This window comes from Helianthus annuus, chromosome 4 (assembly GCF_002127325.2).
Source record: "Helianthus annuus cultivar XRQ/B chromosome 4, HanXRQr2.0-SUNRISE, whole genome shotgun sequence".
NCBI lineage: Eukaryota > Viridiplantae > Streptophyta > Magnoliopsida > Asterales > Asteraceae > Helianthus > Helianthus annuus.
Window position 1 is genome coordinate 179,124,669 of NC_035436.2, and position 14,843 is coordinate 179,139,511.

Here is a 14,843-nt window from a genome sequence, read left to right on the forward strand (position 1 = left end):
TTTAAAAAACTTTTAAGGTTGGAAAATGAATGGTTATTTTGTTCGTGTTTTGCAAAAAAAAAAAAAAAAAGAGTTCCGGGCCTAGAACCCTTCCTAACATGTACATGTACTTATCCCCTCACATGTGGCCTAGTGGTAGGAGGTTTGGTTTTCCAATGGTGACTCATGTTCAATTCCCACTTATGTCATATTGGGATGGATATAGGCAATGAAGGATTTGGACTAGACCTTGTGTGAGGTTGTCAGTTTGATTCCCAAGCCCAACCGGGTTTTCGTCCCACTGTGTGTTACGCCAGAGAGTTCTGCTCTTGTAGTGGCACAACTGTCAAGTGGCAGCCGACAGTATGGTTTCACGGGAGAACGCCCAAAAAAGCCAAACTTTGAAGTCAGTGTGGGCCCGGTTAAGACAACATAGTCTAGCCAAAGTGGGGCAATACGAGACTCTCCAATTTAGAGTGTGGTAGCCTTATACATGAAGTTCACCGGGTTAAAAAAAAAACATGTATATGTACTTGAATATAATAGTTATTAGCTCCAATCCTCGGAGCTAATAACTCGTATTTGTCATACCAAACCAAACAATTGTAACAACCACAGCAATCAACAATGAAGCAATGCATCATATCCCAAGGGTTTATGGTTATACTTACTAAAGTATCAAATGAATATCTACATTACCATGCAATTATTAAAATACCTAACAAAAAAAACACGAATGAGTTAAAACAAATATTGGTAATATCTTTATAATATAACATGTACATCCCTCGCTCGATATGACTCCGCTTGAATACACAAATTTATTGCATTACAAGAGCCAGTGATTTCCTGCACTTATGCTGTTTATAATTTATCCTGCTGTAAATCAACTCCTTTGAATCATCACCACTATGTACCTGCATAACATATACATATAATCAAGTCTAAATGTATGTATGCACATGAGTTTTTTGTGTGTGTGACTGTGTGTATAGGGGCGCGTTCAACTCTTACCTCGTTGTCAGTCTTCATCCAGGCACTAGATAAAATATCGTGATCTAGAATGATTATGTCGTTGGCATAGTCATAGTGTGGGACCCTCGACCCACAGGAAGAACACCAGGAAGACCTCCATATTCTTCCTCTTCTTGTAAAGAACCTGCATGATAAATGATGTTAATATGAAATCCCGTTGATAAGTGTAGTGAGGTGTTATGTAGGGGTGTAAACAAGCCCAGAGGCTCGAGAGCTACTCGTGATCGGCTCGGTTAAAAGCTCGAACGAGCCGAGCCTTAACGAGCCCGAGCCCGAGCTCGAGCCTGAAATAGAGCTCGTTTTGTTATCGAGCTCGAGCCTGAAATACAAAGCTTTTTTAGGCTCGCGAGCCTAAACGAGCCCATACAAAATTTTAGTTTTTTAATATATAATATACTAATAATGATGATAACATTGATGCGCCGAGCTTTGGCTCGTTTAAGCGATGTTGAAGTGAGCTCGAGCCGAGCTTTTAGCTCGTTTAAGGTTGTTCTCAAAATAATTTGAGCCGAGTCGAGCCGAGCTCGAGCTTTGGGTTTTACTCGCGAGCCGAGCTCGAGCTTCATAAAAACCTAACGAGCCAAGCTCGAGCTCGGCCCGGCTCGTTTACACCCCTAGTGTTAAGTCCCAAAAGACTATGTACCTGAAACTTCATCATCACCAGCCTGAGCACCGGCAACGCCAATGCAACAGTACAATGATTGCTCATCAATTTTCAACTGTTCATATGCCAGGTAAACATCTTCAATAGTGGCGGCTCCGTATAGCATTGTCAAATCGTTAATGCATGAGATATCCTGAAAAAAATACGTACATTGAAGGGTAAAATAGTCTATTCAGCAAAGTTGTAAAATCGTCTACCGAGTTTAACAGTTTACCTTCCTATGGACAGAAGCAGCCTGCAAATGGGCTATCAACCCGAGCCAGTATGCATTTGACTTACTTTCAGCATCATGTTTCATCAACAGGGTTCGTTTAGCCTGTCAACATACAAAATTATACTTTAAAGCAACTTTCACCTAAACAACCCATTCGAACCGTTACAGATTAAAAAAGAAACATAATTCGAATCATTTGATTTAAAAAAACTTTTTTTTGGTGTAAAGTGAACGGGTTTAATGAAGAACGAACCCGGTCCAGTTCATGTTCGGCTATCTTTTTACTATGCAAGCCTCTTAGAACACTTTTGCAAGCATCAACAGCCCTATGTACCTGGAGTAGAATCCAACTTGTTAGAACGAAAAAACGTTTCCAATAAGAGAAACTACTACTCAAAACAAACTTAACGCACCTTGCTCGGTGTAGATGTTACTGAGATAACATACCAACCAAGATTCAATCTGTCAAATAGGTTTATCTCGAAAGATACATCGTATGTTAATCCTTGCGAGTCTCTGACTTCAGTGAAAAGCCTGTAAAATTCAAATCGTAAATCAATACTAGAAAATAAATACAGTTATGAAATATGAGATGAGGATTACTAAAAAAATTAGAGTTAAATGCCATTTTAGTCCCTGTGGTTTGGGTCATTTTGTCAATTTAGTCCAAAGGTTTCATTTTTAACCTGTGGGTCCAAAAAGGTTTCAAAGTTGCCATTTTAGTCCACTGGGTTAACTTCATCCATTTTTTTTGTTAACGAGAAGGCCAATTCGGTCATTTTATATGGCTGAATTGCCCTTTTAGTTAACAGAATTACATACAAAATGACCGAATTGGCCTTCTCGTTAACAGAAAAATGGATGAAGTTATCCAAGTGGACTAAAATGGCAACTGTGAAACCTTTTTGGACCCACAGGTTAAAAATGAAACCTTTGGACTAAACTGGCAAAATGGCCCAAACCACAAGGACTAAAATGGCATTTAACTCAAAAAATTAATTAAAATATTATTTACAAACATATATTCACAAAAAAAAAATACCTTGAATTGATTATCTCTGCCAACAACCCAACTGCAATTGCAAAGAATAGTGGGTGATTCCTAGATCTTCTTTGCAGGTCGAAATTGACGTTCTTTGCCTTCATAACTTGTCCCCCGGTATCTGAATGTACATCTGTAAAAGAAATTTAATATATTTTAAATTTAATATATTTGTATACTTGTTAGATATTAGATAATGATATAATATACAAATTCTACATGCTAAAATATATATCAGAAAGGTTTACCTTTATTGACGGGCATGTTTCTTACGGACTCAAGAAAGTCGGTTCCATCAACTCTATATCCCCAGCGATTAGGTGCAGGGCCCGCAATGTACGCACACGCTCTCTCATCAGTGTCCTTCAGGAACACCTGTCAAATAGGAAACAAGTCATGAGACCACACGTAATTTATAAAAAATATTGAAGTGTCATTTTCGTCCCCTGAGGTTTGGTTAATTTTGCGACTTTCATCCAAAGGTTTGTCTTTTCGCATCTGGATCCAAAAGGTTTGAAATCTTGCGATTTTCATCCGACTCGTTAACTCCATCCATGTTTCTCCGTTAAGTCAGGGGGTATTACCGTCTTTGTAGACATTTTTTATTAAACTAAAAAACTATAAGAAATAAAGATCCACCTCTGATGACTTTATTTCTTTTACGGTTTTTAGTCTAATAAAAAAATGTCTAAAAAGACGGTAATACCCCTGACTTAACAAAGAAAAATGGATGGAGGTAACGAGTCGCGGATGAAAATCACAAGATTTCAAACCTTTTGGATTCAGATGCGAAAAAACAAACCTTTGGACGAAAGTCGCAAAACTGGCCAAACCTCAGGGGACGAAAATGGTATTTTACTCAAAAAATAATTACATAAAGGTCAGATGATAAAAAACTGTTTGCTCACTTGTTGAAAGTGCAGATCATTAGGTGACGGTCTAAAGAGGATCGGGTTGTAACTCAGAGCCTTGTCAGCACCTTTCGTTGGTCTAACCGTACCTAGGTAATCCATTACACAAGACTCGATGTCCTCTTCTGAAAAATCACCGACAATGCTCACCTCCATGTTATCACTGACAAACTGATTCATAACTGCATCTTTTACGGTCTGTAATGTTAAGTTTTGTAATGAATGTGGTGTGGGCTCCACAAACCGCTCGTCTTGGTCCAACATAGCTGTCATGAGCTTGTGAGCGGTTGACCGCTCCAAGCTTTTTGGAATAGAGCGATAATATGATAAATATAGTTGTCTTGCTCTATCAAATGCATCTTCAAGCCAAACGCTATGCTGCAAAATGGTCGTAAAAGTCAAACCTTGGTTGACCATCGAATATTAACATGTGATGTAATCCTAAAATTATGTCGTGTTTACCTCAAGAACCATATGAAGCAGCTGAAAAGCAGCACGCATTCCATTATCTCGTGTCGTAAACCGAAACTCCATACATAGGAATTCTTCTGTCGACTCTAGTGAACAGTTGATCAAATGATTCACGCAGAATAGCTCTACCTGAAAAAAACCAAAGATTTACAAATATTTTTAATTAATTAAATTACTAAGTACCAGAATGTTGGTAGTTAAGTGGCAGATATATTACCTGTTCCCTTGTAAAATTACCAACACGCCCCCCTTCACTCAAAGTTCTGACACCCAAAACAACCGCACCCTTTGTTTCTGGTGTTTCTGCCGCCCGTCCACCGCCAACTATAAGCCGCATCACCCCACCACATTTTTCGGTTTTGGATATCTTATTAAGATAAAAAAAACAAAAACTCATGTGACATAAGACAAAAAAGAATGAATTTGAAAAAAATATAATTAAAAAGATAATATATACCTTGTAGTTAATAGCAATCCCATTTGAGAGACGACACTGGGTGATTCCTGTTTCTATGTCATGAAATCTAAGAGCATTCGAATACGATGAACCCGCAGGTACAAAAGACGGTTGAAGTTGTAACTTCAAATCTTCCACCTCTGTTGAGGTTATTAAGTCCTTTGGTACCTCAAACTGCATTTTAAAAAACATAAAAGAACTCTGTAAATATATATATATATATATATATGACTGCATAGTGTGAGGTTCATTGGGGAACACTAAAAAAGTGGGGAACAGTGGGGAACCGACTCAAACGAACTCCGATTGGACTCATTCCAGCGGCGTTGGAACCGGCTCGTCGAACCCTAACTAGGATCGCTTAACACTAAACCCTAAATCATAACCCCTAAACCCTAAATATATTAGGGTTTGGCTTTTAGGGTTTAGCTTTACGGTTTAGCTTTAGGGTTTAGCTTTAGCTTTAGCCTTTAGGGTTTAGCTTTTAGGGTTTGTAGTTTAGATTTTACGGTTTAGCTTAGGTTTCAGCCTTATTTTTTAGCTTTAAGGTTTAGAGTTTAGGAGTTAGGATTTAGGGTTTAGGGTTAAGAGATCTTAGTTAGGGTTTGACGAGTCGGTTCCAACGCCACTGGAATGAGTCCAATCGGAGTTCGTTTGAGTCGGTTCCCCGCTGTTCACCACTTTTTTAGTGTTCCCCAATGAACATTCCCCTACAGTCATAATTGTCCCAAACCATAAAGAAGCCGATTATATATTTATATACCTCAGCCTCGGGCTCTATGGGTTCCTTCAAACCTTCTTCAATTGCAGCAGTTATCTCACTTGGGGATATCTTGAAATCAACTTCACCTACTCCGTCAACATGTACTTTTCTTGGAACACAAGCAACGATAGCTGCAGGTACCGGTGCAGATTCTTTTCCGAAATCTGATATGTACTCCAGTACTTGTGCACCAACGAAGTTCACCTGCATAAATTACGTTGAAAAACTCATTCAACGATGTGAAAAGGGTCCGTTTTTATTATAAAATGAGCTTACTTCTTCAAGAGTGATTGTCCCAGCAACGCTAATCAAACTTTCGTAACTTTGTTTATGATCCATAACCATATGGCCAAGTGCATCACTCTCCATAACGAAATCCAAATTATCGACTGATGATATATTATCACACATTGCAGCCAACTGTTCGCTATCTTTTAATAACGCATCAAGATAACGTGCCAGTTCTCCTTGGGTAACGCCAAATTCCTTAAGCCTGCGAACCTGAATCAAATAGATTATCATGAAATGAGAACCAGATCATATGAAGACAAAATTCTGAACCGTGAAACCGTCATATGGACATGATTCAATACCTCTTGTGTAGCCACTTTAATTGCGCTTTGCCAGCTCTTAGGTTCAGCAGTTACTGTAAGAGTAGTGACAGTGCATCCCTCTCTTCCTGAGTCACTATGATCCAACTCGATTGACGTAAACGGAGGGCTAGAACTCTGTAAATTAACCGTTGATTAGCAATATATAATATAATTACACGAAGAGCAAAAAACAAATCAAAATGCTTGATAAACACATCACCTTATATCTTGAGTTGATGCGAAAATGCAAAGCCGAAAGGAATATTCTTTTCATAAGAACATTACGCAAGTCACCATACGTTTGGACCTTGTTCACAGGAATCTACAATTGCAAATGGTCATGTTAAAACTATTGACTATATATATATATACATATATATATATATATATAGAGAGAGAGAGAGAGAGTTTAAAAATACAAAAGCCCCTAAACGTACGCAACCACCCGATAACGTGCGTAATTATACATATAACATGCACAATTAGGGTTGAAAGTTACAACCCATGCGTAAATTTCATGTTTGGTGGCATGCGGATTTTGATTTTTTATAATGTGCGTAATTATGCAAATAGTGTGCTTAATTAGGGTTTAACCCAACCCATGTGTAATTATGCATTATAACGTGCGTAATTATGTCAAGTTAATTACTATTGTGCCACTGCGTTCAATTGAAAGCATAGGGTAGGTCAGATGTGCGGTTGAGATGCTTGCGTACGCTTCGCATGATAAGGTGGTCTTGTACATTAACCGGCCTATATATATATATATAGGGGAAGGTTATACATTCGTGATCTTTTTCAAAATCAAAAAATGTTGGGAGGTTAGAGTTTCCTAGGTTTTCTCAATAACTATGGGTTTTCTCCCAATATTGCGAGAACACGCAGAATAAAATGAATCACCCATTTTTTTTCAATCCTAAAAACATAAAAAGTAAATGAAAATGTTACAAATGTAAGATTTATTGTTTCTCACATTAGAATTCAAAACAAAATATAGAAACTTTTCAGTTTTTATATAACCTACACATATGTAGGTTATGTGTAGGTTAAATTACCTACATGTATGTAGGAATCGTAAAATTTAAAAAATATGAACCTTAAATCCCAAAATTTAGAGATTTAGAGTTTTTTTTTTTTTTTGTTCTCGCAATAACTAGTGTTCTGTAATGATCCTCATCCTATATATATAGTACAAGTATCATTAGAAGCTTCTAGATCATTTCCCACCTTACAGAACATGTTGACCGAAAAGTTTTGGAGCAGTTCGTGCTGAAATATCTGGGGAGACTTCAGATTTTCATGTTCCCCAGGAAGGGACCAATTATGTTCAACAGGAGGGCGAATTGCGTGTCGTTCTTTTTTAACAAGCTTTGATTGGTTCGACGAAAGTGATCTGTCATGTGATGAGTCAGCAGATATCCCTCCTGTGAACTTAGGGACAAGAAAATTAGCCATTGCACCAAATGCACTAGTTTTAGGTGCTACAGGAGCCTCGTTCTCAACTTGCTTCTGTCCAAAAACAGCCTGCATATAAATTCTTTAATTAAATGTAATTCTCGTAACTAACGCCGTGCAGTATTTACTATTTATAAGCAGGAAATAACGTACTTGAATGTGGTGAACAATCGTTGGAATATTATCGATATCTCCCACGATATACAGAGTTGCGTTTGCTGGGAAGTACCATCGTTCGTGAAATTTCCTAATTTTTTCTGCATCCCACTTCTTAATTTGTTCTTCGAGTCCAATCGGAAATCTTTTACTCAGCTTATTCTCGGAATGTAAATGCTGTAATAACTGTAAATATAAAATAAAATACGGATTACAAATACTGACAACAGTAAGAAGGCTAGCTCATTATTTTCAAACTAATAGAAGCTAAAGGAAATATATATATATATATATATATATATAGGGTAAGGTTCATGCGAGAACCACCTTTATTGCGAGAACTAATGTGAACACAACCTAAAATAGCTAAAAAAAAACCTAAAAAAACCTAACCCCCCCCCCCCAAGCTAAAATGCTAAAAACTAAACCCCCAAAAAACCTAAAAAAAATCTTAAAAAATCTAAATTTTTTTTTTTAATATTTTTTATGTTAAAATCGCTACTTTTAGTAGCCAAAAAATTTTTTTGGCTACTAAAAGTACCGATTTTTTTATAAAAAAATATTAAAAAAAAAAATTTTGTGTGTTTTTTAGCTATTTTTAGGCATTTTTGGTTGTGTTCACATTGGTTCTCGCGGTTCTCGCAATAAAGGGTGGTTCCTAACGGATCATTGTCCTATATATATATATATATATATATATGATATACCTGGCAATCAACACGGTACTCGATAGTGTTCATCATTTGCAGCTCTGATAATATGGCACGTCTTTCTTTCTCAACCCGAGAAGTGAGGAACTTTGGGTAAAAAGCTATCTACAACATTAAAAAAAAAAATTATACGCATTATATGTTTCTACCAGATTGAAGAAACAGACGTGAGATTTCGAATTATGTTTCTAAACTGGCTCTTACCTCATTTAAAGCATCCAAAACAGATGGAAGCAGATCCTCATCAGAATCCTGTTAAAAAGATGCAAAAATAAATTGTGTAAATATGGATAGAAAGCCTATATAGACTCATCTTCATCGTTATTAGTGATAGCTAGTTGTGTTTACGTCTATGTACAATAGTTAGAGAGAATAAATGAAATCTGCAGTTACAAACCTGCATGGAAGTTGGTGAATGGATATGAAAAACCGTATGATGAAAATCCGTATACGCATTCGAGCGTGCACCGGTTCTTAAAAGCTTTTCACGCTTCTTACTTCCAAGAAACGCAACATGCTCAATCATATGTGCAATGCCTTGCTCATCGTCTTCCTCGTCAATCGACCCCGCATGGATCTCCATGTGCGCTTCAAATCTTCACATAACAAAATATTAAGTATGTTAACGAAATACGTAAGCAAAAACTTTAGAATCATGCGTTGGGAAATACAAAATTAAACCTGTTTTGTGGAACTTTATTGGGCAAGATGAGGTAACGAAGACCGTTTTCTAGTTGTCCCCTAAACAGCTTTGGGTGGGACGGAAGTTGAGCACTTAAAAACCCTTGTAACTCTTGCCACTCACTGTTTTCTGAGTCAACCATAAAATTATCAGAAGATTGCTGCTCCAAAACACCCTCTGGCCAGGCTGTACTTGCTGCATGTGGCTCGTCGGGACCCACAGCTGCACATGGAACTCGAACCCGTTTCCCCTAACAGTTCACAAGATATTAATCAGATACATATACAACAAGGTGCAATCAAAACTTTCACTTGATTATAATTAACATAATCAAAGGTTTGGTAATTCCCTTTGTATTCTTGCTCCGTTAATTACAGTTTAACCAAAGAAGTTTCATTTGTAAAGATAAGAAGATATATGGAACGGATCATAAAAACGTACAAGGGATGAAAAATAATATACCAATGTAACAAACCAAAATTAGAGAACTTACAAATACATTGTCTACTCCATGCTTTGACAGATGAAACACGGATTTGTCAGAGAAGGCACTTGGGGTAGATTTGCATATAGGAAAGCGTTTTCTCCGCCCGTGATGAAAGCAAGAGAAGCGTGTACATTGATCTAGCAATGGCCTTTGAATCACTGGCTTATCCAATGGAAAAACACATCTATTCCCAGCAATCTGTAGCAATTAAAGCAACAATATATGACATATAGTCAGATTAAGAAACTACACAAGCATCTGTAAATAATAAATAAAAATAAAAAAAAGACAAATAATATATTCACTAATTCCATAAAAATTGAGGAAATTTCCATCTTCATCATGTATTACAGTTTCAACTTACAATCATATAACAAACAATACAAAACTCTCAAAAAAAAAAAAAAACTCTTCTATAAATAACCAGTTACAAACATCCATAACTCCCTCTGATCCCATCAAAATCACAAATTTTGACCTACCCATAACTAGTCAAAGTCCTAAATCACTCCTCAATCATCACAACCAAGAAAACCATGTATACACAAAAAAAACAATAACTTAAACCCATATTAAAAATACCCAGTTAAAGAAAATTAATTGCACTATAGATACACAATAAAACAACAATAAATTTTGGTCTTTTATCAAAATTAAAAATAATGAAAAATACCCAGATAAAGAAAAGATGAAAAACAACCTTAGAGGTGAAGTAACGAGGCGGAGCAACGGCGGAGCGGCGGCTGTGTGTATGAAAACGGCGTAAAGTAACAGTCTTGATGGTGTTGTTGCAGGGTAAGAAGCGATGAGAATTGTTGGGTTTGTTAGAGTTAAGGTTTAATGGAGGCGAAACAGGAACATGAATGATTGATGAAGCAGCGGCAGCAGCTTCCATTGTTTGTGTAATTTGTGATTGTGAAGAAAGAAAGAAAGAAAGAAAGAAAGAAAGAAATCAAGACGGAGAGATATAATAAATTTGGGGACTTTTATTATCCTCACACACCAAAAATTGTTGTCTTGTGTTGCAGCCAAGGTTTGATTTTTTTTTTTTTTTCTTTTTTTGTGGCTTTATTTTGATTTGATTTTTAGGTGATTGGGCTTGGTTTAAAGCCTAATGGCTAATCTATGGGCTTGGTTTGGGTTTAGTATTTATGGGCTTCATATTTGGTGGAGAATATTTTTTGAAGAGTAAACTGTCATTTTGGTCTTTGAGTTTTGGTCACTTTTGACACTTTAGTTCAAAACTTAAATATTTTGCATCTAGGTCCCTGTTGTTTCAGTTTTATTGCCATTTTGATCCAAAAGTGAAACCAGATAATATTTGTCTTATAAAATCCTGCTATTTTGTCTTTTTCCTCATGAGCAAAATAGTCATTTTAATTTTTGTTAATTGAAATAATAAAATTAAATAATCCATCACAATATTCTGACCTGATTCCATCAGATTGTGAGCTTTCTTCTCACAATTTCTCCCCAAATCCCTTTGTTGCCCCTTAACCCTTTAGATTTCCCTATTTTGTGCATCACTTGATGACAGTAATTGCACTTGCATATTCCCTCTGGTTTTTTTCTTGTCATATAGGCCAACAAACAAAGCACATTAATTTGCAGGTAGGCTCAACTGGGTTTTGTGTGAACCTGTTACTTAGATATATGGATGTGTAAGTATATGTGATATATCACTGATCAGAGTCCGGTTCTTGTCCAAAGTAATATTCCGTATGAAGTAATTAACTGGGAGACGAATGTGTGCATGCGCTAGTTTTATTTTATGCGCAACGATACGTGCCTCCATTTACGAACACCGGTTTGACACCCATATTAATTAATGTGCGTATTTCCATACTAAGAACCCAAAGTGGGGAAATCCAAAGGGTTAAGGGGCAGCGAAGGTCAGGAGGTCGATTTGGGGAGAAATTGTGAGAAGAAAGCTCACAATCTGATGGAATCATGGACGAAAAGATGAAGATTTAGGGTTAGGGTTTTGGTGCTGAAGAAGATGAGATGATAGTATAAATGGATTATTTAATTTTGTTATTTTAATTAAGAAAAATGACTGTTTTGCCCCTGAGGAAAAGGACAAATAGTAGGATTCAATTTGAGAAATATGAGTTGGTTTATTTTTGGACCAAAATGGCAATAAAACTGAAACCACAGAGACCTAGATGCAAAAGGTTTGAGTTTTGGACTAAAGTAGCAAAAGTGACCAAACCTCAGGGACCAAATGGCAGTTTACTCTTTTTTGATTAATCAAATTTGTAACAACCCGACTTTTCAGGTCATTACCTATATCTGACATTTATTGCTTAATTGCCTTGTACTCTCGAGATTTCGATTATCGCAATGGGTTAAACGATATTTTTAAAACTATGTTTTTACAACGCATTCCCAACGCTCATTCAAGACGCAGTTATCACAACTAAACGCATACTATTTAAACGCATTTTTTCGCATATCGCATCGCACGATTATACTAAACGCTATTGCATCGCAATCTCATCGCAACTCGAAACGCAGATTTACTTTTATGCATCTTAGTTATTATGTATGTTATTTGTGTGTTTACTTGTTTAATGTTATGTGGATACCTCATCGCAATGCTTACTCGCAGCTCGCTTAAACACAACGCAACGCTCAACGCACGAAACGAAAGTCGGAAAACTAACCCGCACAACTCGGCCGATCGAATGACCACTCGGTCGAATGGACATTCTTCCGGATGACCATCCGATCGGATGGCCATCTGATCAATTGGCCATCCATCCGATCGGATGGCCATCTGATCAATTGGCCATCCGACACCTCACTCCCACCGCCTTATCTCTCTCTCATCCTATAAATACCCGTCTGTCACATCAGTGTTCACTGATGTGACAGCTCTATCCGACCCAACTCGCTCCCAGTTCATTCTCAGGCACTTTTTTCACTCGATCCAAGGCTATTTCGTAAGTAATTCTTCCTAAATCTTGTACTTCCATCATCACTACACGCTTCTACACCATCTTCTCCATCAAAATCATACATATGTAAGACAAAAACGCTTTTAGCACTTTTAAAGCTTAGTTAGTTTAATTTAGTATGTAGTTAATTACTTAACATGAAATTAATAATCATATTTTAAACAATAAATTAATAATGTGATAAATCAAGTGGATACATGGCTCCTTTTTATGTTTTGTTTACAGCTATGGGGTGGAAAATATGCATAGAATCGTTATTCTATGGTTATTCATATTGAGTCTAAAAGATAATTTTCTTTTGCTTGTAGGATTTAAATTGTTATACATAATGCATTCATTCATATTATTGGCTCATCTGTAAAGTCCTAATCGTTACACACAACCACTAACTTTGTCAAGCCAACAATAGTACGTTGACAGATCTATTGGCCTGACAAGCCCATCCAAGTAGGGGTCTGGATATACAAAGACTAACATTCAAGTAGTTCATTAGTTTGATCTCCCTGAGTTAATAAGTAAAACAACAGGTGGCGCAACATTTATTGTGACAACTGTCAAATTTGCATACATCCGTACAATTATTAAATGATGATTAGTGCTTAATGACTGTGCTAATTTACAAATTCATGACTTGAATATACTTACATGTGCATCACATATTGCAAACGACATATCATTGACTGCATGCAAACATGTTGACATAAATGATGCACAAAGCACAGTTAGCACAGTTAACAGACAAACCGGGAAAATGCTGACGGAGTTCAGTACATAGACAGACGTTGTTTTGAAGTAAGGACCACAAAACTGCTTCACTAGGTGATAGTTTAGGTGTCAGAAAGTTCCTAAAACTCACCCAAAGTGCTGAATTCAGCATAATTCAACAAAAAACAGCTTTTTAATAAGCTAATAACATGCAAAAACATGACTAAATGGTCCTGAATACTTTCATAAGTGTCGGGAATTAAAAGTGTCACAAAAGGGTACATAAAGATCACTAAACGGTATAGTTTGACACTTTAACGAACCGGTAATTAACCGAACAACCGGATACTACCCGAAACACTAAAATTTTACTAGAAGCATTGTTTTAACATTACTGGGCTAGTTATGATCCCCGAACATCATAACACCCACAAAAAATATCTTATAACCAAGACATGTAACTTACACTTGAAATTAAACTAGATTACAACTTAATGGTTTAAACCTAAGCTAATACCCCTACCTATCTAAGGCCCAAACAAAGGCCCCACCATCAAGATCTTACTTAATCTTACTAGATATCATTTGATCCTCTAAGATTTGTTAGAAGATTTTGTCATGTACTTAAAGAACATGTTATCCAACGGGTAATGTATAAACATGGTTATAAGATCAAGACCTCATCATCATCTTCATCACATTTCACCAACACAAACTCTCTCTCTCTCCCTCTTGCTTACATACAGCCAAGAAGAGCACACCCACATCCATCTTCACCTTTCAAATATCATTCATTCCACATGTATACAAAGGTGTAAGAAGATAAGTTAGGAGGCTTGGAGCTTTCGGAAGTTGAAGGACCTTCACCGTTTGCTTTTATCCACTCCATTTCTTCTAGTAATCTTCCCTGGCCTTGAGCTAGTAGTAAGAACACTACACTCTTCCTTTTACATCTATATTGAGTGGTTAAAAGATGTTACATGATGAATACTTGAAGAACACTAAAGAACATAATCATGAAGCATGAACATAAGCTTAATAAATGAAGTAATCATGATGAACTATGTTGTTTAAGTATTGTTTTGCTTCTTGATGGTTGATTCTTGTGTTTATGATGTTAGACATCATGTGGAACATACTAGATTGTGATTAAACACATGATCTAGCAAGTAGAGGTGATGATCTTGTGAAAAACCAAGATGATCATACTTTATGAATACATGAACTTGAAATAATAAAATTGTTCTCATATGAGATGATGATTTAAACACAATATAAGTCTTGTAAGTGGATGATTCCAAAATAGTTTTCTCAAGAAACTAAGTTAAATAACAAGTTTTACCTAGACTTGGTTCTTACATAAACAAATACTATTTTTAATGATTAAACAAGTGTAGAAACACTTGTGTAACAAAAAGATTACATAAAGAAGCATTTTTGGGAAATATGTTTGGAAGTTGTAAACACCCAGCTTCTTTAAAGATGAAGCTTTTAAAGAAGTAAATACATTTCAAAGGGTAACCAAACCTACTAAGCACACTACCAAGTTACTACAAGTT

At 36.4% G+C, this 14,843-nt stretch overlaps 1 protein-coding gene across 1 annotated transcript; it reads right to left on the reverse strand.

Moving 5' to 3' along the window:
- Window positions 1–602: 602 nt before the first annotated feature.
- LOC110937440 (stromal processing peptidase, chloroplastic) lies at window positions 603–10,649 on the reverse strand. Its single transcript, XM_022179861.2, has 24 exons — window positions 10,320–10,649; window positions 9,626–9,817; window positions 9,132–9,382; window positions 8,848–9,046; window positions 8,655–8,702; window positions 8,448–8,555; window positions 7,738–7,926; window positions 7,357–7,653; window positions 6,350–6,451; window positions 6,130–6,264; window positions 5,813–6,037; window positions 5,537–5,740; window positions 4,774–4,947; window positions 4,534–4,683; window positions 4,308–4,445; window positions 3,843–4,223; window positions 3,183–3,309; window positions 2,935–3,067; window positions 2,306–2,426; window positions 2,146–2,226; window positions 1,893–1,994; window positions 1,658–1,811; window positions 994–1,138; window positions 603–896 (listed from the first exon to the last, which is right to left on the reverse strand). Exons 1-23 carry the CDS (start codon window positions 10,512–10,514, stop codon window positions 1,047–1,049), a joined length of 3,798 nt encoding a protein of 1,265 aa, XP_022035553.1. The 5' UTR covers window positions 10,515–10,649; the 3' UTR covers window positions 603–896; window positions 994–1,046.
- Window positions 10,650–14,843: the final 4,194 nt, after the last annotated feature.